Source organism: Epinephelus moara, chromosome 18, assembly GCF_006386435.1.
Source record: "Epinephelus moara isolate mb chromosome 18, YSFRI_EMoa_1.0, whole genome shotgun sequence".
In the NCBI taxonomy this organism is placed as follows: Eukaryota; Metazoa; Chordata; class Actinopteri; order Perciformes; family Serranidae; genus Epinephelus; species Epinephelus moara.
In genome coordinates, this window is record NC_065523.1 from 9,234,955 (window position 1) to 9,257,147 (window position 22,193).

The window sequence follows — 22,193 nt, forward strand, 5'->3', positions numbered from 1 at the left end:
TCTCTGCAACAAGAAGAGGACATTATTGGACCTGGAGCCGGACTTCTCTGCCGCCGGTAAACCGTTATGTTGCAGCGTGGAGCACTATGAGCCTCCGCCGTATTTGACCGCCGTATCCTGTCTGTGACCCCCGTTCAACCCACAACCGGCAGGATTTGATTTTCCTTTCTGCTGCTGGTTGAAATCTGTACTCACACAGCGTGCTGAATGATTTAATTTGCACGCACAAAACTATTTTTAGTCGCAAATGCAAGTACAATGCTCGCACATAGAGCTCTGTGGAAAACAAATCACTGCCGACAAGTAAAAAGAAATAAATAATAACTTTCACTGCTCAAAGATACTCACATGTCTAGAAAACAAACCATAGCAGCATATTGAGTGCCAGGTGTCCATGCAGCGTCCCAGTGTGCGCTGGTCAATAACGGCGCGCGCCGGGACGGCGCATGGACACTCACCGTCTTGCGATTGGACTTTGAACTATCATATGTAGGCTACTGTGGAGTTTTAGTACCGCAGTCTACCATTACCAGTATACCCTGCAACACTAGTGACATCAGCCAATACTGTATGTAGTTTTTAGATGCGAAAAGTTCTAGACCCATGCAAATTAGTTCTGGAACGCACCAGGGCCTTTTCTGAAAAGATCCTGGTACACGTTCCAGTACGTTCCGGCTCAAATTAAGCACTGCCTACAACAATATTATCACATGACTCTCTTGGAGGCACTTGCTAGAACATCTTAGTTATTAATTACATAGTGTGTTATAGTGGTGATAAAATTAATTATCTGACAGTAATCAGTTTTTGTTCTTAATAGTTAAATTTAAAGGCAGTTTTAAGCTTTCCTTTGAAGCTCATCTCATGGAAAGTCACATTTCATTACACTGTTAGGGCCACAAATATATATTATTTTCTCTAATCATTTACTTCTTTATACATATCTAATGAGCATTGTTGGAGGTAGCCTGAGATCTGAGATTTGCGTTGCCAATAAATGTTTTCCTGTAATTGTTGTGTATGTGACAAAAATAACTTTCTCCTTGTTCTCATTGTCTTTGTCTGTATTTCAGTACGTTGTCGTTCCCACTCGTCGCTCCACAGCAGAAGCTCTGCAGATCGTCATCTCACATCTACTGGGAGATGCAGGAAGTCCATACCTGATAGGAGTGGTACGTCGCTGCACACACACACACACACACACACACACACACAAAACAACATGGTTAAACAATATATGACAACATAGCGATACATTTATGCTCAAACTCTTTCATATATTGCCTATTGCCGAAGTATTTTTAGGGCATTTTATGCCTTTATAGAGAGATGCATCAAAGATCCCCAAATTATATATGTTAGTTTCAATTTGTACAAAAATATTTCCTCATTTATTTATTTGAAATTTTAATTTGAGGATAAACCCTTTGATGCACCATCTGGTTTACCTCAGGCACAGAAACACGGAAATTAACAGATACTTTGACAAAAACTAAACACGTATGTCTTCTGTCCAACCAGCAGTCCAAATCTATTACTAATACATTACTGAAAGGAAAATCAGCAAATCTTCACATTAGTGATGCTGATCCATGAAATGTCTAAACATGAAGAGTCCAATTTATTTTCTGTCACCCGACTCATTAATTAATGAACTAATTGTTTAGTCTGTACATGTGTAAACTGTTGGGTAGTTCAGTTTATAACAAAACATCATATTTTATAAACTCTTCATATGTTTAATGTTTGAAGTGTTTATTTGTACAATGACAAAAGCTGTCAGATGTATGGAAGTATAAATAGAAAATGGCATGAAAAGAAAAAGTACCTTAAATTTGTACTTCAGTATAGTACTTGAATACAGTGGTGGAAGTAATGGAGTATTTAGACCTTTTACTTAAGTAATTAGTAATACTACAGCGTAGAAATACTCAAATACTCAAGTAAAAGCCCTGCATTAAAAATCTTACTTAAGTAAAATCAAAATATACTTCAAGTAACACAAGGAAGCACTCATTATGGCGAATGGCCTATTTCAGAATATGATGCATTATGTTATTGGATTATAATTAGCGATTCATTAATGTGTTCATCACTTTAATGTTGCAGATGGTTTAACTACTTTATATACTGCTGGGTTGTTAAATCTAAAATAATACATCATCATTATTAGGTTATGTTGTATTGATAATCTGAATCTGCAAAGAGTCTAAAGTTATCAAGTAAATGTCGTGCAGTAAAATAAACAATATTTCCCTCTGTGATAAAGTGGAGCAGAAGTATGCAGTAGCATTAAATGGAAATACTTGACTAGAATACAAGTACCTCAAACTTGTATTTAAGTACATTATTTGAGTAAATGTGCTTAGTTACTTCCCACCACTGCTGAGTGCATGCTGCAGCAGGTTTCAGTCCTCTCACTGTCGTTAAATCTGCCCTCCTCCGTGTCTCTCAGGTGTCAGACTCTCTGAGAAAGAGAGACTCGTTCCTCTGGCAGTTCCGCTCTCTGCAGCTCTCTCTGCTGCTCTGCGCCTTCGTGTCCGTTATAGGTGGGGGTTTCTTCCTTGCCACCGCCCTCTTCATCGAAAACGACCGGAACCGTGCTGAGAACTACGTCCCCACAGGTGAGACAAACCCGGCGTTCCCATATATAACTGATGTTGTTGAAATCTCATGTAATGTTACATATATGACAACTAGCTCCATAATATCAGATTGGTACTCAGCATCAGCAGATGTTCTGACTTTGAGTGAAAGCAGAGCATCTCTCGTACTGATGATGATGATGATAATGATGATGATGATGATGATGATGATGATGTGTTTTCAGTGGTGCAGAAGCAGAATAAAAACAACTTGTCTTTTCTTTCTGTTAACAGATGACGAGCCGATTGTTGTACCTAAGAGCGGGCGATCTACCAGAGTCCCAGTCTCCAGTGTTCTGATCTGATGACAGAAACCTGTCAGCCTGGTCCAACACACACCTGTGGTTATTATATTTAATGTTTTTAGGACCGCACACGAATTGGACTATCTGCCATGCAGAAAAGTTTTATGATATGTTTATTTTTAAATTCTTGACATTATACTTTTTTATAATTTTACCGTGCCCGGGAACACGCCATCATATTTGGGAGAACTTTTTTGCATTTTAGTCTCCTGATGTTATTTTTTGAAAACCAAGTTTGTTGAAAATGTTTTGCGAGTGGACGTGATGCTGAGAGACTCTCTGAGGAAACATGACCGAGCCTGCTTTGTGGGTTTTATTTGACACTTGTGGACTGGAGCCAAACGACCTGATCATCAACTGAACAATACCTTTCTTTCCTTCGGTGGGACACAAAACCGGCTGAAAACATAAAGACAGTATGATTGATATCCTCTGTAACTCCAACCAAAAAACAGGCTGCATTGTGCTCCTCAAGTTATTTTATATTCAAGAGAAGCTTTATTAATCAGTTCATAACTGTATTTGTATATGTTTGAACTAGTTTTAATTATGACACTAATATTCTTACAGTTGTCCAACAACCAGAAAATGTCAGAGTCCATTTTTATTCATCTGTTAATCTTTTGCAGACATAACTGCTGTTTTTAAATCCTGTTGCTTTAGTTTTAAAGGTGCCCAGTGTTTAAGGGAGTGCTGTTCAGTTTAAAAAGCTGGGTTTTTTATTTTAACTTCTGTTTCAGGCAGGTTTCTGGTTTTCTTTGCATCAGCTTGGAGCTCAGTCTAGTTAGCGAGCTTCACCAAGTCAACCGAGGAGAGAAACTAGTGTGACAGTTTGTCTCAGCAGGTAGAGCACGCTCTGCAGAACATACTGTTTTATTTAACACAGGGGGGGGGACAGTTTTAAATGGATGTTAATTATCAGAGTTGTTTGTTAACCTCAAATTATTTTAGCAAATCTTTTTTGTGAACTTATTAAACAAGAATTAACTTATCAAATGTTTGTGTGTTTGTACTTGATGGAAATGTGTTATTAACAAGAAGATTAATTGTAATTTTTAACGATCCAGAGGAGAAAATTTTATATTTTCTTATTATTATTTTTATTTTTATATTCAGCACAAAGCTGAAGAAGATGGCACAGCATCAAAGCAGTCCGTGTCTGTACAGCTATATTTTATGAAAAGAATAGTTTAACTCTTTGGGAAATACACTTCACATTTGTCTTGCTGAGAGTCAAATGTTCAGATGGATATTACTCTCATACACACAGAGAGACTTTTAGCTTAGCGTGAAGACTGTAAATGGGGGGAAACAGCTTGCCTGGCTCTGTCCAAAGGTAACAAACTCGGCCTAGTAGTCCCTGTAAAGCTCAATGATTAACATGTTATATCTCATGTAGTTTTTGTACAGATAAAGCAAAGTGCAAATGCAACAACTCACCATAATGTTCCAGACTATTTCTTTGCTCTGACAAGTTGCCAAACAACCAGCAAGGGAGTTGCAGTGCCAACCAAGAAATACACTGTGTCTGAAATCACTGTAGTGCACTTGTTGCTTGACTCTCACTGATGATGCAGGAATGATAAATAAGTGTCAAAAATCTCAGTTTACTTTTCACCATTACGTAAACTGTCAAGTGTGAATTATAAAGGGAGCAGTGACTGAATGATGTCAGACGAAAAAAATAAAGAACTGAAGTGGAAAAATTCGAAAGTAAGCTTCAGATATATGATGAACATCATCCATTTATTCATTTTCTGCCTCTTCTCCTGAGGTCTACTTGTGGTGACAGCAGGCTAAGCAGAGTAGTTAAGACGCACCAGTAATGTTTTCCAGCTGGACATGCCCGGAAAATCTTAAACAGGAGACACCCAGGAAGATCCTGATCAGCTTTTGAAACATCTTCAACTGGCCTCTTTCTACAACGACGAGCAGCGGCTCTACTCTGAGCTCCCTCTGGATATCTGAGTTCCTCAAACTACCCCAGAGGTTCCAGAGTCGACTTGTTTCTGCAATGTCGTTCTTTCAGGCAGTACCCAAAGCTCATGAGCACAGGTGAGGGTTAGATCAACTGGTAAATTGAAAGCTTTGCCTTGTGGCTCTGCTCCTTCTTCATCACAATAGTCCGGTACCAAGCCCGCATCACTGCTGACGCCACACCAATCCGCCTGTCGATCTCACACTCCATTTTACCCTCATTTGCAAACAAGACTCTGTGATTCTTGGGGCAATCCACTGTTTCCTAGCAGAAAACCATGACCTCAGTCTTGGAGGTACTGACTCTCATCATGACCACCTCAACACTTGACTACAAACTGCTCTAGTGCGTGCTGGAGGTCATGGTGTGGTAATGCCAACAGAATCACATCATCTGCAAAGAGCAACATACGCAATTCTGAGGTCCCCAAACCGAACACTTCCTCCTGCTGGCATCCAACACCCACTGAGAAGGTTGGAGGAACATCAGACAAATCATAATAAGGGGACATAGTTCCAACATTGAAGATGTATGGAAAATGATGTCAAACAAAAACCAGTGAAGCTGTTTTTATTGTTTGTTTGACCCCACCCCTAAAAAAGAAGAGAGAACTATTTTGGTCGAGGTGGTTTCCATAGAAATGCTGGGGAGTTATAGTGTGCTGCAAAAACAACCAGTCAGTCTTCATCCTTGAAGTATTTTCTCTGTAAGACTGAAAAATAACATTTGATAACTCCTGATAAAACATTAATTTCACCTTGCGTTGTTTGGATTCAAAACATAAGAGTTTAGGACTTTGACTTGTATTGGAGTATTTTGGAGTACTTAAAAACTAATCTGTATAATTCTTCCACCGCCAGTCAAATTCATGTTGTCATAATCAAAAAATGAGATATTTTATAAAGCCATTATCATACAACTATGATCCAACAATAATTTGTAATGAAGTAAAACGGCACTTGATGACATCTAAGGGGGACAGGAGGTTGGTTCTTTGGACTGTGGACTAACTTTTTATTGGGAAAAAATGCCGCAAAAACTGGCCAAACTTTTCATGAGCTCCACAGAACCCTTTTAACCTGCACAACCAAACAAAAACCTCAGTTGAGCAGTAAACAGCCCAAATCTAGTAACACTCCTCGTGTATTTTCCAGTCTCTTTTCAGCAGGTGTCCCCCTCGCCTCCCTTATTCATGGGGGGTTTTCTCTTCTCTGCCCCTCTTCGGTCTCTCTTTCCTCTCCTCTCTTCTCATCAGACGGAGAAACAAGGTCAAGCGAGAACAGGAGAGGAGTGAAGAAGAGGAGAGGAGGACTCGGCTTCCTTCCCTCGTGTGGTTTCCTGTTTGTAGGTGGGAGGATGTTGAGACGGTTGCAGCAGCGTTCACACAGCACTGCAGTTTTTTGACACCCGGCGACGCTCTGAGGTGTCACAGTTACATCTCTTGATTGGTTCGAGATGTTTGTGTGAAACTTTTTTTTCTGCCGCTCTGAGCTGCAGGGCCCCTTTTCCAGTTTCCAGTTGCAGTTTGCAGTTAAGAGCGACTGAAAGAGGGCAGTTTGATCAACCCACACACATCGTTCACAGAGACAGTGCTGTGAACTTTTATGGTAGCTGGTTGGTTGGTGAGTCACCTGGTTGGTGAGTCAACCTTTGCAGATGTTTGTCACATATCAGTCTGTAACTTCTTCTGATCTTTGATCAGGTGATGTTTTTTTTCTCCTCTGTGTTTTCAAAACTTTCAGAAGCCAATGCTCCATCCCTTTGGACAAACCTGAGTTGATGGTCAATCATCGCCTTCCTCACAGGAAACGCTGAGGAAAACGACAAAGCATTGCAAGACCTGTGGCGGGAGGTGAAGCAAGGTGATTGGGTGCAGCAACAACAGAGGAGGAGAGTTGGTGACAAAGAGGGAGGAAGGAGGGAGCTGAAGTAGGTCGCTGAAGGTGCAGATCAGACTCCAGATCAGATCAGAACAGAACGAGAGCGAAGAAGTCTTCAGCTATGGTGGATGTTTGGTTACAGTAGTCGCCTCATGTGGACCAGATACTCCAGGGGGACACAAGACCAGCAGCAGGCCCCGAAACTTCACCCAGCCTCCATCCTCCTCATCAACGTATCGCCTCTCCTACCCCTGTCCTGTCCTGTCCTGAGGTGTAGGTGAGTTCTCCACCATTTTTATTTCCCCATTTGTTTAACTGTGACTTACATGTGATGGAGGAACCTCAGTTTGTTCCCAGCATGCACCTGGAGGAGGTGAAGCTGAGCACTGAAGTAGATCTGTACAGTTTTCACATTGAGGCCTAGTCAAGGAAACCAGCATTCACTTCTTCTCGGCAGGCACATTGAGGTGTCTCTGAGTTAAATACTCATCGTTTTGGGTCGCTCACTCTTTTAATTCATTTTCTCAGGCAACAAAAAATGAGGAATCACAGGACTTTCACACCATAAGTTCAAGTTCATTATGTTCTGAGAGGCTGTGTGAGATAGAGCTGTATACGTTTGTCGCCTGGTTGTGCAGCCAAAGTTTGACTTTGACTCAAAATATGTTAACCTCTACAGTGGGTGTTGTCTGTGTGGGATGCTCGCATACATGGAAGTCATGACAGCAACAATTTCTACAGAGAGGAGTGAAAGAAATTTAGTGTATCTCAAGTGGTCGAAAGTAACTGAACAAATTTCACAAGTACTGTACTTTGATACAATTTTGATGTACTGCATTTGAGTATTTCCATCTTCTGCTACCTTCTACTCCACTATGACTAAGAGGGAAATATTGTACTTTTTACTGCACTACATTTATTTGACACTTGTAGTTACTTCATATATTCTGATAAATAATAAAAATATAATCAGTAAATTACACATGATGTAATATTATATGTTAAAAGAAAACTTTATTGATCCCAAGGGAGGGATTCAGAAGCTACTCAGCAGTTTAGAAATCAACATTGAAATGATGCATGCGTTAATGCATTTATAACTATAATCCAATAATATATCATTCTGAAACAGGCCATTCTGCATAATGAGTACTTTTACTGTGGTACATGCTAAAACTTTTATACTTTTGCTAAGATTTTGAATGCAGGACTTATAGCAGAGTCTTTCTGCACTGTGGTATTGTAACCTTTACTTTAGTACATGATCTGAGTACTAATTCCACCACTATGGATCTCTGAATAACTCAACACTCTGATCCAATCAGGGCTCCGGTAAGATAATTTCAAGCAGTCCAGAAAAAGCCAAAGTTAGAAAATAAATTCTACACGTTAACATTCTGATGTAGCTTGGAGCTGCTATGTAAGATCATCTGCTGCTCTGTTTGGTGCAAACTATTCATATTTGTTTTTGAAGCTCCCTCACATATACTGAGCTTTTCTTTACTTGAAACTGACATGATGGCTGCAGAGGTTAAAGCATCCTCTCTCACAGCCAAATTGGAGGTATATGAGTCCTCTGGTTGCATGACATTTAATGTTCATACTTACCTATAAATTCACAGAGATCTAAATCAGCTCCTCTCGCAGCACGACAGTGACTGGCAGCCATCTTGTGAGTTGAGGCTCCATCTTTAAGCTCATTTTGAAAGGTCTTACTTAAACAGCAGCCGGCCGGTAAAAAAAGTGTATTGTGGTGTGCGGTGCAGTGCGGACAGTAAACCACATCATCTCTGTTTCAGGTCTGGCTGGCGACCTTTTTTGCAGGTCAATCCCCATCTGTCTGTCACTCTCACTCTCTCTGTCTCTCTGAGAGTTGCAAAGTGTGATGAGCTGCTGCTGCTGCTGCTGCTGAAAGCACTTTTCCCACAGTTTAATTTCCCATTTCAAAAAATGTCCCTTAAAGGAAAAGTTTGACATAACCAGAAGTACACCTATTAGAGGCAGATGTCCAGATTGATTCCACTCAGGTCTGTATACTAAATATAAAGCCAAAGCCAGTTAGCTTATTTTATCTTAGCTTAGATTAGCATAAAGACTTGAAAAAAGGGGCAACCAGCTAGCCTGGCTCTGCGCAGAGGGAACATAATCCACCTACCATCACCTCTAAAGCTCAATAATTAACATGCTAATCTGTTTGTTTTTCATCTGTATAATAACTGAAGTATAAAAACAACACTTTAGTATTTGATAGGGGCTATGTGCAGGACTATTTCTTGGCAAGGAGCAGTGACTTCCTGTCGTTGAAGTTGCCAGTAAATGAGCAGAAACTTGAGGAAGCTGCTGAGTGTTTTGAGAGCTGATATCACAAAGATAATCAAGTCTGAATGTGATGCTGTAGGAGGAGTTTGCATCAAATGTTAAGCCATACTCTTCATCTTACTGACTTCTTTTTACACTCAAGTACCATACCTATAAATAGTACCGAGAATAGTTTTAAGATACTTATACTTTAATTGAGTATTTCCATTTTATGGCACCTTATACTTAGATTCCACTACATTTATCTGTCAGCTGCAGTTATTAAATACATGATCTTATAAAATACTCAGTGGTGGTGGAAGTATTCAGATGCCTTATTTAAAGGTCCAGTGTGTAGGATTTAAAGGCAGAATACAGCAGTCATAGCTATGTTTTCATTAATATATAATCACCTGAAAATAAAAATTGTTGCTTATTTGTTACCTTAGAATGAGCCATTTATATCTACATACAGAGTGGGTCCTCCTTCACCGAGTCCACCATATTGTTCTACAGTAGCCCAGAACAGACAAACCAAACACTGGCCATACGTGTTTTAATGTTTTCATGTTGGCTGCACTACAATACTAATACTACAGTGTAAAAATACTTCAAGACAGAATTCAAGCTTAATTTATTTTAAGTAATAAAAGTAAAACTACTCATCATGCAGAATGGCTCCAACATTATATCATTCTGTTTTTATCCCTAACTTATACATTTTAATGTGTAGTGTGGCTTCAGTGTGAAGCCAGTTTTAGATACTTTGTGTACTTAGATAAGTTGTACTGTGTAGTACCACATCATATCATATGTTTTTTATGTAAAAAACATATGATATGTAAAAAGTAACTAGGAACTATGGTGTCAAATGAAATAGATAAAATTGCAGTATTGCCCTGTATGTTTTAGTGGAATAGAAGTAGCGTAATAAAATGGAAATACTCATGTTCAGTTTTGACATGCATTAGTAAATGTACTTAGTTACTGACATTATGATGCACTTGTACTTGTACTTACATAGAGGTATTTGTACTTTTACACACGTAAAGGATCTGAACTCTTCTTAAATCTTTTTTTTAATTTTTTGGTAAAGATAATACAATGAAGACTTTGCAACCCAGTCTAGAAATAAATCATATGTCAATGTCTCTGGGTGAGAACACAAATCATAATCATGGGGCTTAATTTTAAACTATTACTGTAACCTGTTAACCATTGTGAAGAGAGTAACATGAAGACTTTGTAGTAATATTAAAAGTCAGTTCATCAGGAGACAGAGCTGTGTGTTTGCAGTGGTGGAATGTAACTAAAGCATTTACTCAAGTACTGTACAAAGCTGAGGTACTTGAGTCTTTTCTTCCATGCTACTTTCTACTTTTACACTACACATATCTGACAGTTATACAGATTCAGGATTTTACACACAAAATGTATATAAAGTTTATAAAATATCATGTTTTGTTATAGATTGAAACGTCCCAACACTTTATACAGCTGAAATAATCAGTAGATTAATTTATCATTTGGTTAACAGTAAACTAATCAGACAGTATTTTGATGGTTGAATTGATTTTTAAAGTAAAAACATTTCATGGCTGCAGCTTGAGAATGTGAAAATTTGCTGGTTTCCTTTCAATAATTACAATGTATCAATGATAATGTCAAGGTTTGGGCTGTTGGACAAAACAAACACTTTGGGTATTTGTGCCGGCATTTGCCAGTGTTTTCACAAACCAGTTAACTGATTGATGGAGAGATAATCTGCAGATTAACATGTAATGAAAATAATCATTAGTTAAGAGTTTGAGCTTCACTTCAACCAACTACAACATTTAAAAATCCTGCTTTTACATTAATGTATGAGTCGTAATAATCTAATGATATCATCAATAGAGTATTTTCACAGTGTGACATTAGTACTTTTACCGCCGTAAATCATCTGAATACTTCCTCCACCACTGTGTGTTTGTGGCAGGTTTATGTGGAGGTTTCCATGTTCTCACTATGTGAGGGGGTTCAGGTGTTTTCCAGTCTCTGGAGTTGATCTGTGATGTTTTTAATGGAGAGTTCAGCTTCTCAGAGGAAAGAAAATGATCTGTACCAGCCAGTGATGCCACGTGTGAGATGAGATGGTTTTCCTTCCTGTGTGACGCACCTCTATGATTATCATCATGTTCTTCTGATGCTTCAGGAAACTTAAAAACCACCACTTATTGAAGAATATAGAGCAGGCGGGTTCATCTTTAAATCATGGCTTCCTCCTGTTTGTCGCATGACATTAACTAGAAAAGTGCAGTAGAGTGCACATCTCTACCAGGCGCCCAAACGGCTGTCAGGCTGATGGCTGCCACTCTAGACAATTCTTGTAATACTAATAACTTTATTTGTAAAGTACTTTGTGAAGTATATACATACGCCTACACCAACATATAAGCTTAAACACAAATATACCTGTATGCATGCATACATACACACATGGCTGCAAATACATACTCTCCCATACACACAATAAGTATCAACTATCAGGAAAGGCCAGTCTGTAAAGGTAAGTTTTCAGACGAAATTTAAAGACCTGAACAGTCAGCTGATCTGATGCTTAGTGGGAGGCTGTCCCAAAGCCAAGGAGCAAGAACTGAAAAGGCTCAATCGCCATTTGTTTTTAACCTGGACTCTGGAACAGTTAGACGACCCACTCTAGCAAACCTGAGGGGCCTGTTGAGACGTTACGGTGTGAGAAGCTCAGTTATACTGCGGTGCCAGATCATTGAGAGCTTTGTGTGTGACTAAAAGCACTTTAAAATTCTGAGACTGGAAGCCAATGCATAATTTCAGCAGACGTGATGTAGCACGCTTTAGAATCATCCCAGAAATATGTGCCTCATATATTTTTGATGGAGCTGCAGTGAGTTGCACAGAGCAGACTGACGTTTCCAGCCAACAGGCACTGTATGTGAAATAAAGATACTGAGGATGAATGCATTTTTGATAACTAAAACACAGCCACAAATCTTTGATCCATGTCATTCATAACTGGACTTTGAAAGGTATTAACTTTTAGCACAACAAAGGAGGAAATAACAACAATAAACACTATTGAAATAGACAAAAAAAAAACATTTAAGTACAGAGCCTGCTTATTTACTCATGGTAGAAGCACAAATGTCATAGAAAAATTACCAACAAATTAATCTCTCAAAACAGATTCTGCAATTTACATTGTAGAGGAAAGAAAAAAAAAGGGTTTTTTTGTTTCTTTTGTTTGTTTTTTTACCGATGGATTTCCAGATTGCCAACAAATAAACACACAAAATCTGCAAGTCTACAAACTTATTCCACTCCTTAAGAGATATGGAGTTGATCTGCAGATGCTCGGGTTCAAAATGAAACCAAACTTTTTTATGGATGTCAATTTTGAGCCTTGAGGATGCCAAAATGTGGCCTGCAACAAATGCTGAGGCTTTTTTTAGTTGAGCCGATTTCTGGAAAACTTTCAGCTACTTCCAGCCGGTAAGAGAAGAAAGGAGTCAGCAGTCTGTGATGGTATAAAACAGTCAATAAAACAACTCTTCCAATGACTGTAAATCAACACAACCACCACAGATCCTTGAGCATACAGTCAGACATGTGCACACAAAATTTTAGGCTGATTGTTCCAGTAGTTTGCCAGATTAGCTGCGGACAGATGGATAAACACACATACAAAAAAACATTTTAATAAATATCGGATGGCTTGTGATGAAGTGTCGTTCATCATTCATGTTCTCAGGATAAATTGGAATAATAACTGGCGATGAAAAGTCAGAAGGTCACCGTAGTTATTGAAAATTCATGAGGGAACATGACCGTCCGAACTACATTTCATCACAATCCATCCAACAGTGGTTGAGATGTTTCAGTCTTGAAGAAAGTTAAGGAACAATAGACCCATTTTATTTTAACTGCATGAATAAAATGACTGATGGTCTCATGTCGTCTTCTTCTGTCCTCCTCAGATGAAACATGACTGCCTCCTGGCTCATTTGGTTTTTGGCGAGCGCCATCTTCGTCTCCATGGTTCTCCTGGCTGTCGTCTGTCTGAACTGCAGGAACAAAGGCCCTCTGGGTGGGATGATGTCTCACTTCACTCTGCACCAACACGTGGTTAACAGCTGCTGTCCTTCTTCATAATCACTTTAACCTTATATCCTGTGGCTTTAAACCAGATAAATGCTTCACACTTCTGGTGGACACTGTGGTTTCTGGTTTTAGCTGCTGACAGATTTTATATTTTCCTTATTTGAATTAAATAAAATAGTTCATATTTTTCTGTTTCCTTCCACCAGTCTCCATCAGGCAAGTGAACGCCTCAGAGGAGTACATGCCGTAAGTATTTTCTTTACATACACTACTGTTGAAAAGTTATGTTTTTCTTTTTTCCCTCAATCATAACCATTTCAACAGAAATAAAAACAGTATAATTCAGACACCAAATTTTATGATTTACATTTGAAATAGCTTTTGCCTCAAAAGAAGAAAAAGAAAATGATTCAAACATCAATTTAGTTGATGTCCCCATAGTGTTGCATGATGTGGGAGAAAACTGATGGAAATTGGAATTTGAATTTATTTTTCAGCCCAGACAAGCCTCACTGACACTCGATCATACATTAACCACAACTGTGCTACTTGGCTCTAAATATTGAGTTTGTCAGGTTTTTTTGGGCTGACCGTAGAGTAACCTTCTGTTTCTATTGTAAAGTCTGAAGAAAAGCTTTGTTAAAGCCAAACATTGCTGTTAATTCCAGCTTATTATATGACACTGAAACAGCAACCTGTTCCTGTTTAAATCTGCACACATTTTCTAAGCTTCCAGTTTTTTAACCAGTGACTCTTGATTTCTTCCCCTCTTATTGAACTGTTGCTCAGAGGGATCTTTGTCTCTTTCAGTAGTCAGTCTGGTTGAACCATTGTAAAGTGTTTTGTTCTCCATGTACAAAACGAACCCTTCATACAAAATATCATCTATTTGAAAAGAGGACTTTCTACAACCTAAAAGCATCAAAGACTATTTAAATATATGGAGTAGTTCTCTCAGACATCTGACCCAATCAAGCTTTTGTGGCAGGAGATTAGAAACTTTTCAACAATAGTGTAGATGAAAGATACTATTTTTATAGTACAATAATTCAGTTTAAATCCTACAGTTACACATGAAGTGATGACTGACTGTGTTTTTTCTTCTTTCAATTAGATCCACTGAATTCAGAATCATCCATCCATGTAAGTCTGAAACACCTGAATGGGTTGAGAGGCATCTATTGTGAGAAGCTCTGACGCTTTAATTCATGGCTCCTATCTTTGTCTGTAAAACATTTAAACATGTTAAAGTAAGCAGCTCAGTTCTCTTCCAAAGTCTCTGCCCTGACGTCCTGTCAGTTGCTAATGTATTTAATTGTCATACAAAAAGAAAAATGTACCAAAAAAATGTTGACATGCTAACCGCTAAACTGATTTCTTTTTTTTTAATGGTGAATAGTACATGAACAATAATAAACCCTATTTATTTCTCATGTAATAACTGTAATAAAAGAGGACTTAATATCCAAAGGATTGTATTTTGAGATCAAAAAAACTATTGTTGAGTTTGGTTTATTTTTCATTATTATTTCGTACTTTTATAGTTTGAAAAGTGCTCTGTAAATAAAATGTATTGTTATTTTAAGATGTAAACTCTGTCAGCGGCAGCAAAGCATTAGTAACTCGTAGGTCACGTCAAAGGACGTAAGCTGGAGGTTCTCCAGTAAATAATTAAAGCATGAAATTTAAGTGTGTGGGAGTATAAAAAAAATGGAAAGTTTGAAGGCTCATATATGTGTTGTTACATCAGTTGGTTTAGAGGGGCTGCTGAACTGAATTGGACACAGCAAATTAATGGTGCAGAAATTAACAAAATATGATATTTCATTTATTTATTTAATTTTATGACGATTACTCTCTGCTGATGATGTTGTCATTTATGTAGGTCTTGGTTTTAATTTTGAAGTTGACGATGATGATGATGATGATGATGATAATGATGACAATGATGATGATGGTGACTTTCTCTCTGTTGACTTGCAGCTCAGCCGTCCACAGATCTGAACTCCATCCACCTTTCCTCCAACCTGCTGTCACCTTTGTGAGTTGCTTTCATTTGAATGTTTTATTGAGCATAGCCTTAGTTCAGGCAGGACACTATGTCATCCCAGCTACATCAGCTGATCTCAAACAGCCCAATCAACTGATAGAGCAGCTGATTGATGGAAGGAAGTCAGCTGATCGATCACATGATTCCTTTCTATGCAAATCTCATTCAGGGCACCCTTTTTAAACTGCTCTGGCCTGTCTACTGTTGCTGCTTCTTCTGCAAGCCACTTTGCCCCATTTCTGTCTTTGTGCTGCTACAACACCCTAATTTCCCCTCAATGGATCAATAAAGTTTCATCTTACAAGTCATGCACTCAAAACTCTACTTGAATAAAAGTACCCAACAAAATTCAAAGTGTAAAATGTAAAAGTACTCAGTGTACAGAATGACCCATTTCAGAGGTTAAATTATAGAGCCCCAAAGGTCCTGAAAGATGACATGTCTTTTCATCTTTTTTGGGCAGTTTTGTTGTGGGACAATTTGCAACTTTTATCCATTTACAAATGCATGTTGACCTCATATAAACCCTAAGCACAGCTACATTACTGAAACACCTGTGTGGCTCATGCATGGCCTTCAATCTCTAATTATGCATCATATTTTAAAAGTAATTTTGTATGTAATCTGAAAAGTAACTAAAGCTGGCAGATAAATGTAGTGCAGTGAAAAGTATTTCCTTTTCAGATTAGAAGTGTAAAGCAGCATTAAATTAAGTAAGTAAAGTACAAGTACTTTACAATTTTACTTAAGTACAGTACTTGGTCACGTTAACCACTGCTCAGATCTAAGTACAGTTAGTAGTTTCTGAGAGGTGAAATATGGGACTACAGAGAGTATTACATTGGAAAGAAAACATGTTTAACTGTTTCATATCTGATGTGTTTTTCTTTTTTTGTTCACACACACAGCTCACCTTTAGCTGATCCTGGAACTCAGCGGAGACACAGATCCTTCACGCCAACAGAAACTGGTGAGATTCTGCTTTTCTTTTCACTTTGAGTTGAATGTGTTTGTCCGTCTCCAGCGTGTTGTTGTCCTCTTCAGGCTGTCATTTGTTTGTTGACTCATGATTCATAAGTAATGTTAGTCAGGAATATCAGTCAGTGTATCTCAGATATTAGCTGTTGAACTTTAATCTAAAAATATATGTAACAATCTGACTTTTTCCGTCCTACAGAAAGTAATCCAAGTTATGAGAATCCAGCAGACGGTAAGATCATGTTGACTTCAACTGCAGCAGAAGATGTAACTTCTATAACTGACCAATGATCATATTGAAAGTCTAATTAGGAAGGGGGATCCTGCATTCTTCTATAGTTTACCAACATGAAGATACTTAGAGAGTGCAGCTGTCCTGCTTTACTGTTATAATCAATCAGTCATGCATACTGTAGCATTTCCTTCTGCATATTAGATGATAGTAACTTTTATTTTACACACCTGTAATTATTTTTATCTGCACATTTTGAGACTGCAAACATCATAATGATGAGCCCTGTTTCCTTTTAACGGCTCTGAGAAATATCAGCAGATACAGAAGACAAAACCAGTGGATCTGGTTGCTGTCTTGGTCTTGGAACTTGATTACTGGATGATGATAATGTTGGATGAGTTAATGAGGTGTTGCCTTCTGCAGGTCCTGACTACATAAACACTGAGAGCGATGCAGAAGACCCCGGATACATGTAGGTTTCCTTTTTCAGACGAACCTCTGGTGTTTTTTTCCATCATTTTAAAGGGTAACTTTTTGTGTCTAAGTGACTAATGGAGACAAGAGCTTTTGAAGTTGGTCCAGTATTGAAAGAGCGTTGCAGCTGTGCAACGCCCGCAGGGTAACCCAGCCCATTCTCACTCCCAACTAGTCAAAAACCGCTGCTTTGTCAGTGGATCTCAGCGGCAGACACAGACACACAGAGGCACTCTTAGCTGCGGAATGATACGCAGCAGGCAGCTGCTGTTTATGATGCCGCATGCAACTACCGTAGTATGAAGAACGAGGAAGTCTGCATAGGCTGGATGGGAGTGGTGGTGGATGGGTCAAACAAACTCTGGACTTTCACTTGGGAGGCTGCTTGTTATTTTAATAACAAGGTGATGTGCTAGTGTGTAAAGCAATTTTATGTTAGTGACATGTCACATGACATTATGCATGTACGATAAGCCAAACCATGATGTTTTTTTTAAACTGACCACATGCTTTTGTTTCCTAAACTTAAGGAATTAAACCTAAAAATGAAGTGTTTTTTCAACATTTTAAGTTTATCCGAAAAAGGCCGTATTCATTTAACAAGCAGAAACTGTACATTTCCTGTAAAAGCAGCAGCATAGTTTGAAAAGATGTAATGCGTGTAACAAGCACAACTTGACACGCTGTCCCTGGATCTCCAAAACTGAAGCAGGAGGGTATCTAATGTGTCATATTTTGACATGTGGGTCCACTAACAAAGTGGCGGTATTAGATGACTTGGGATGTGACAGTGCAACTGAACTCCATCACCGTCCATTCAAAGGGGTTTTGTTTGACACAGTGAGGCTCAGATTGTTATTTTAAGTGTCTGAAGTGTCTCTTAACCTTTGGCTTGATCTGCTGATATCTCAGGAGATACTCTGGCACAAGTAAACCTCATCCACATTGTCGAAATCAGCTAAATAATCACCCATAACACTAAAAAGCTGTAAGATAACACAAACCTACACTTTCTGTACTCAAACACAACACACAATTTCCTCTTACTCACATTTCCATCGTTGTCTTCCTGCAACAAGTCACTCATTAGATTTCAGAGAGAGACCTCCTTGAGCGAAACTTTGACACAATAACAAACAGACCAGATCAAGTGAAAGTTAAAGAGACACCTCAAAAAACTTAAAATAATAATCTGAGCCTGTCCGTGGCAAAAATAACAACTTTAAGTGGACATACACTGACAGTGCACAATTGCCCCATCTGGTTACGTTGTGGGAGTTGTACAGCAGCACTCTCTCAATACTGGACCAGTATAAAAAAAAATTGTCCGAATCAGTTACACAAAAGCATGGGAAAATAGGGTTCAGGTTGGAAAATGCAGAGGTTACCCTTTAAAGGTGCAGTATGTAACTCTGAAGAAAGATAGTTGATTGCTGAGTCTCAGTCTCAGGTCATCACATACCTACGCTTTAGACCAATGGTTCAGTCCAACCACCAGCCCAAGTTCTTCAGTATTTGATGACCTGGGAACAAGACTCAACAATCCACTATCTTTATACAGAATTAAATACTGAATCTTTAAGGCTGCAGCAGTAAATCAGATCATCTGATCGTCTCTTCTTCTTCTTCATCTTCTCTGGTTTCTGCAGAATCGTGTTGCCTGAAGGCGAGACACCTCTGACCAATCAGAGTCGAGCCTCGACGCCCAGCTCAGGTACAGGTTTGGAATACAGAAATGCAAACTCAGGGTGTAGAGTTTCCATGCATTTTTAAAAGTTGATAAATAACTATTTAAAAATTGTATGACATGTTGTATTATGATGCATCATTGAGGATCATAAACTGTTACCTGTCTGTTAGAGCTCACCTGTGAACTGATCAAATGTTTGGTGTCATCCACAGATGTTCAGCATGATTATGTGAACGTCCTAGAGAGCAAAGGTGAGTTTCTAAAGGAGCAATGTTGGTTTTTTTCATGTTTGCAGTTCCTTATTGCAGGTGTACAATTCCACATAACAGCCAATAACTTCATCACACTGTGTTTACTTTCCTTTTAAAATTTCCTTTGGATTTTTTTTAATCTTCCTTCATTTTAACATTGTATATTTGAATGTTCCTATTTATTAAGTCTTCCACATGTTCATACAGTTACTTATGAATTCTCTAAAACACCACAGTAACTGAATTTTCTCCTTCGTCTTCTTGTCTCCTCAGAGGAGAGAGACTATCTGAATGTGGAGCCACTGCAATTTCACAGTGAGTTGGAGTTTTCAGTTTCCACGTTGTGTGATGTTCTTTCTCAGTGGTGTTTCACTCAGGAAGCTCTGGTTATTGTGAGGTCACCTGTAGCCCCAGTTTGTGCCTCTCAAGTGTCACTGTCATATTCAGTCACAGAACTCAGCATCCGGTCTCTGAAACATGTATACAGGCCATCTTTGCTTTAATAACACTTACAGCTGTTCTCAAGATACTTCAAGTTTTTTCTTCCCATCTATTTAATATCTGTCTGTTTCAGACAGTTGGTTGGACAAAACAAGACATTTGAAGACTGCTAGTTTTCTATCTGGCTGCAGTAGAGCTGTTAAGTATAATAGTAATACCACACTGTAAAAATGACTTTGCTACAAGTAAAAAGTGCCATAAAAAGTGTTACTTCAGTGAAAGTAGAGAAATGTCCCCTGTGACTGTTTTACTATGATATACAACAGTTAGTAATTTGATTGGACAAGAGGCATTCAATGACCAGATTATCATGAACTACAATCTGATGGATGAACTCATGGTGATGTTTAATTTCACATTTTCCAGCAGGGTCAACACCAGATCTGTCAACCCAAAGCGACAGTGATGACGATGAGGAGAGTGACGATGAGGAGAACTACGTAAACGTGCAGAGTGCGACACAGACTGAATGACCACAGTGAGCTTTTTAAAATGCCATCTACATGTCTTCTTGTACCTTTAACTCATAACAGTGTTTATTTAAAACTGCTGAACGACTGAGAAAAGAAACTGAGGATGAAGAATGAGTGTTTTTCTCTCAGTTTCTGAAGATTCAGCTGAAGGAACGTTTCTTTAACAGGCAGAGTTTGTCTGATTTATGATCTGTGGCGGTTAAAAACAAATATTCTGCCAGTGAGAGGTTTCAGTTTTATGACCAATGCATCTGTACTCTTGTCAGATTTAAAAAGCCATAATAATTAAATGTAACAAAGTCGTAACAAACAACACAAGTCGAGTGACATCTGGTTCCATTATACCAGAAAGAAGGTAGACATCTCTACGGACAATATCTCCAACGCTCACATCAAAACGATCGAGACTGATAAATAGCACTAAATATATGTACTTTTTGATTTTGGGTTGAACTGTCCCTTTAAGTCCGATTAAGAGTACAATTTTGAATGAAAAATAACTGAATTTCTTGACAATCCTTCCAACAGTTGGTGGGATGTTTTAGTCTGGATCAAGAGACGAACACGTCATCATTGCAAAGTAGAAAACAACACATTTCTACTGCACAAAATTTGGTTTACCTTTTGAGGCTAATCCTTGTTTTTATTGCTTGTACATTTAACTGTTAAAAATGATTAAATTAACATAGCAGGACAGCTATGAAAATACCCCCAAAACACAATCATTTCTCCTGTTAGCCTTTTCAGTCTCTCTCCATTTAACTCTACTAAACCAGTCAGAAGTGTTCACTTCTGTAGTTTTTTAAAGAATCATTTTTGTCATTGTTTTCCTCCACAGTGTGTGGAGTACGCATGTTTGAGCTTTACTTTGATTTACTGACAACTCCTGAGAATGTCTTTATTCCCGTTTTCATGTTTGTGGTTTATTTATGTGTCGCTACCATGGTTACTGTCACTGTCTCTGGATCTGTAATCCACTTGTGTGAACTAGAATTCTTTTTCTAAGTAACTACAATTCAATTAAACATTCACAAAACTGTGAACTCGAGTTGATTTTGTTCCTTCATAGTAACATCTACTTTGTTGTTACAAACTGAACTTTTCTTTGGACATTTTTGACACTTTAGCGGAAATTACAAAGAAAAACAAATCAGGCTGCTGTGGTACTCTGCTTGTGAGTTCATAAAAATATGTTTTACATTTATGTGTGTGTTGATGTATGTAGAGCCAGGCTAGCCAATTCCCTTTGTTTCCTGTCATTATGCTAGGCTAACCGGCTGTAGCCTTAAATTTCACAGACAGACATAAGAGTAGTGTAGATCATCTCTGGCAGACAGTTAATACATCACCTGTAGTTTAAGTGTTCAAGCTAACAATGATCTTCCAGGGACAATGCATTTAGTTCAGTGGTTTTATTATTAATGAACTGGTTTCGTCTGTAAAAGGACAGAGGAGGTGGGACGGGGAGAAAAACTGTTTCCACTGTCGTCAGTCTAAACGTTTCCACCAGTTATTGTCTTCAGTCCAGCTGTGTGGACGCAGTCTGTATTTACATTTTAAAATCCAGACACGTCTCTGTCTAAAAGGTGATGTGGGTAAAAATGAGGACGTGTTAATGTGATGTCAGGAAGTGGGAATGTTACAAGTTGTTTGGGGTTTTGGGGCGGGGGCTTTTCGTCAGACAGTAACACTCGTCTTCCTCGCTCCTGAATCCAGCTATGACCAAGTGGGTTCAGTTTGCAGAGGGGTGGAAGGACAGCTGCTGGGTGGGGTGAGCCTGAACCTGAACAGCTGGAAGACACAACATACACAAAAGGTTTTTTGAAAAGTAATCTATACACATTTTGAATATAAGGCTGTTATTTACAAACACCTTCAATTACACAACAAGTGAAAACTTGTGAGTGTCGCAGGAATTGTCTTCTGTAATACATACTAGTACTGTAAGCTAAAGTTAGCGATTTTGGAGAACAACTGAGCAGTTAAATGTGGAAGTGAGATGGAAAGTTATTTCATTTTATGTGGGCACTTTTCCAGTGTGGCCCTCAATCATATGTTCAAAAAACTCATGGTGTAGTATGACATAAAAAATATAAAAAGTCACAATATACAGTGGTGTGAAAAAGTGTTTGCCCCCTTCCTGATTTCTTACTTTTTTGCATGTTTTCCACACTTAAATGTTTCAGATCATCAAACAAATTTAAACATTAGTCAAAGATAACACAAGTAAACACAAAATGCAGTTTTTAAATGAAGGGTTTTATTAATGAGGAAGAAAAAAATCCAAAGCTACATGGCCCTGTGTGAAAAAGTGTT

The 22,193-nt window shown here is 38.5% G+C and overlaps 3 protein-coding genes across 11 annotated transcripts in view; 2 read left to right on the plus strand and 1 right to left on the minus strand.

Moving 5' to 3' along the window:
* The window catches only part of spns1 (SPNS lysolipid transporter 1, lysophospholipid), a 17,018-nt gene extending 13,073 nt beyond the window's left edge, over positions 1–3,945 (plus strand). The window contains exons 11-13 of the mRNA XM_050069472.1: positions 1,074–1,172; positions 2,456–2,624; positions 2,880–3,945. Coding sequence (XP_049925429.1) covers positions 1,074–1,172; positions 2,456–2,624; positions 2,880–2,950 — 339 coding nt within the window. The 3' untranslated portion in view covers positions 2,951–3,945. The remainder of the gene's footprint in view (positions 1–1,073; positions 1,173–2,455; positions 2,625–2,879) is intronic.
* Positions 3,946–6,341: 2,396 nt separating this feature from the next.
* On the plus strand, positions 6,342–21,122 carry lat (linker for activation of T cells). 3 transcript variants are annotated; one of them, XM_050070190.1, is made up of 13 exons: positions 6,342–6,550; positions 6,671–7,085; positions 13,102–13,211; positions 13,432–13,471; positions 14,340–14,368; positions 15,209–15,266; positions 16,184–16,245; positions 16,453–16,485; positions 16,912–16,960; positions 18,612–18,676; positions 18,865–18,903; positions 19,177–19,218; positions 19,774–21,122. In XM_050070190.1, exons 3-13 carry the CDS (start codon positions 13,109–13,111, stop codon positions 19,875–19,877), a joined length of 624 nt encoding a protein of 207 aa, XP_049926147.1. In that variant the 5' UTR covers positions 6,342–6,550; positions 6,671–7,085; positions 13,102–13,108; the 3' UTR covers positions 19,878–21,122. The 3 variants fall into 3 exon arrangements, with proteins under 3 accessions (XP_049926147.1, XP_049926146.1, XP_049926145.1); XM_050070189.1 differs by having other exon boundaries at positions 6,347–6,566; positions 19,771–21,122; XM_050070188.1 differs by having other exon boundaries at positions 6,347–6,550; positions 19,771–21,122.
* A 173-nt stretch (positions 21,123–21,295) lies between these two features.
* Positions 21,296–22,193, minus strand: part of atxn2l (ataxin 2-like) — a 23,743-nt gene continuing 22,845 nt past the window's right edge. For 4 of the 7 annotated variants that reach the window (XM_050070158.1, XM_050070159.1, XM_050070157.1 and 1 more), the window contains one exon: positions 21,297–21,668. In XM_050070158.1, coding sequence (XP_049926115.1) covers positions 21,610–21,668 — 59 coding nt within the window. In that variant the 3' untranslated portion in view covers positions 21,297–21,609. Of the gene's footprint in view, positions 21,669–22,193 lie in introns of all 7 variants that reach the window. The other 3 variants (XM_050070154.1, XM_050070155.1, XM_050070156.1) reach the window with 1 other exon arrangement.

What these genes read in the sequence shown, in the direction of transcription:
- lat (XM_050070189.1), top strand. Translation starts at nt 13,109, where the DNA reads ATGACTGCCTCCTGGCTCATTTGGTTTTTGGCGAGCGCCATCTTCGTC. An exon ending in ATTCAGAATCATCCATCCAT is followed by an intron (nt 14,369 to 15,208) that starts GTAAGTCTGAAA and finishes GTTGACTTGCAG; the next exon opens with CTCAGCCGTCCACAGATCTG. An exon ending in GCAGAAGACCCCGGATACAT is followed by an intron (nt 16,961 to 18,611) that starts GTAGGTTTCCTT and finishes TGGTTTCTGCAG; the next exon opens with AATCGTGTTGCCTGAAGGCG.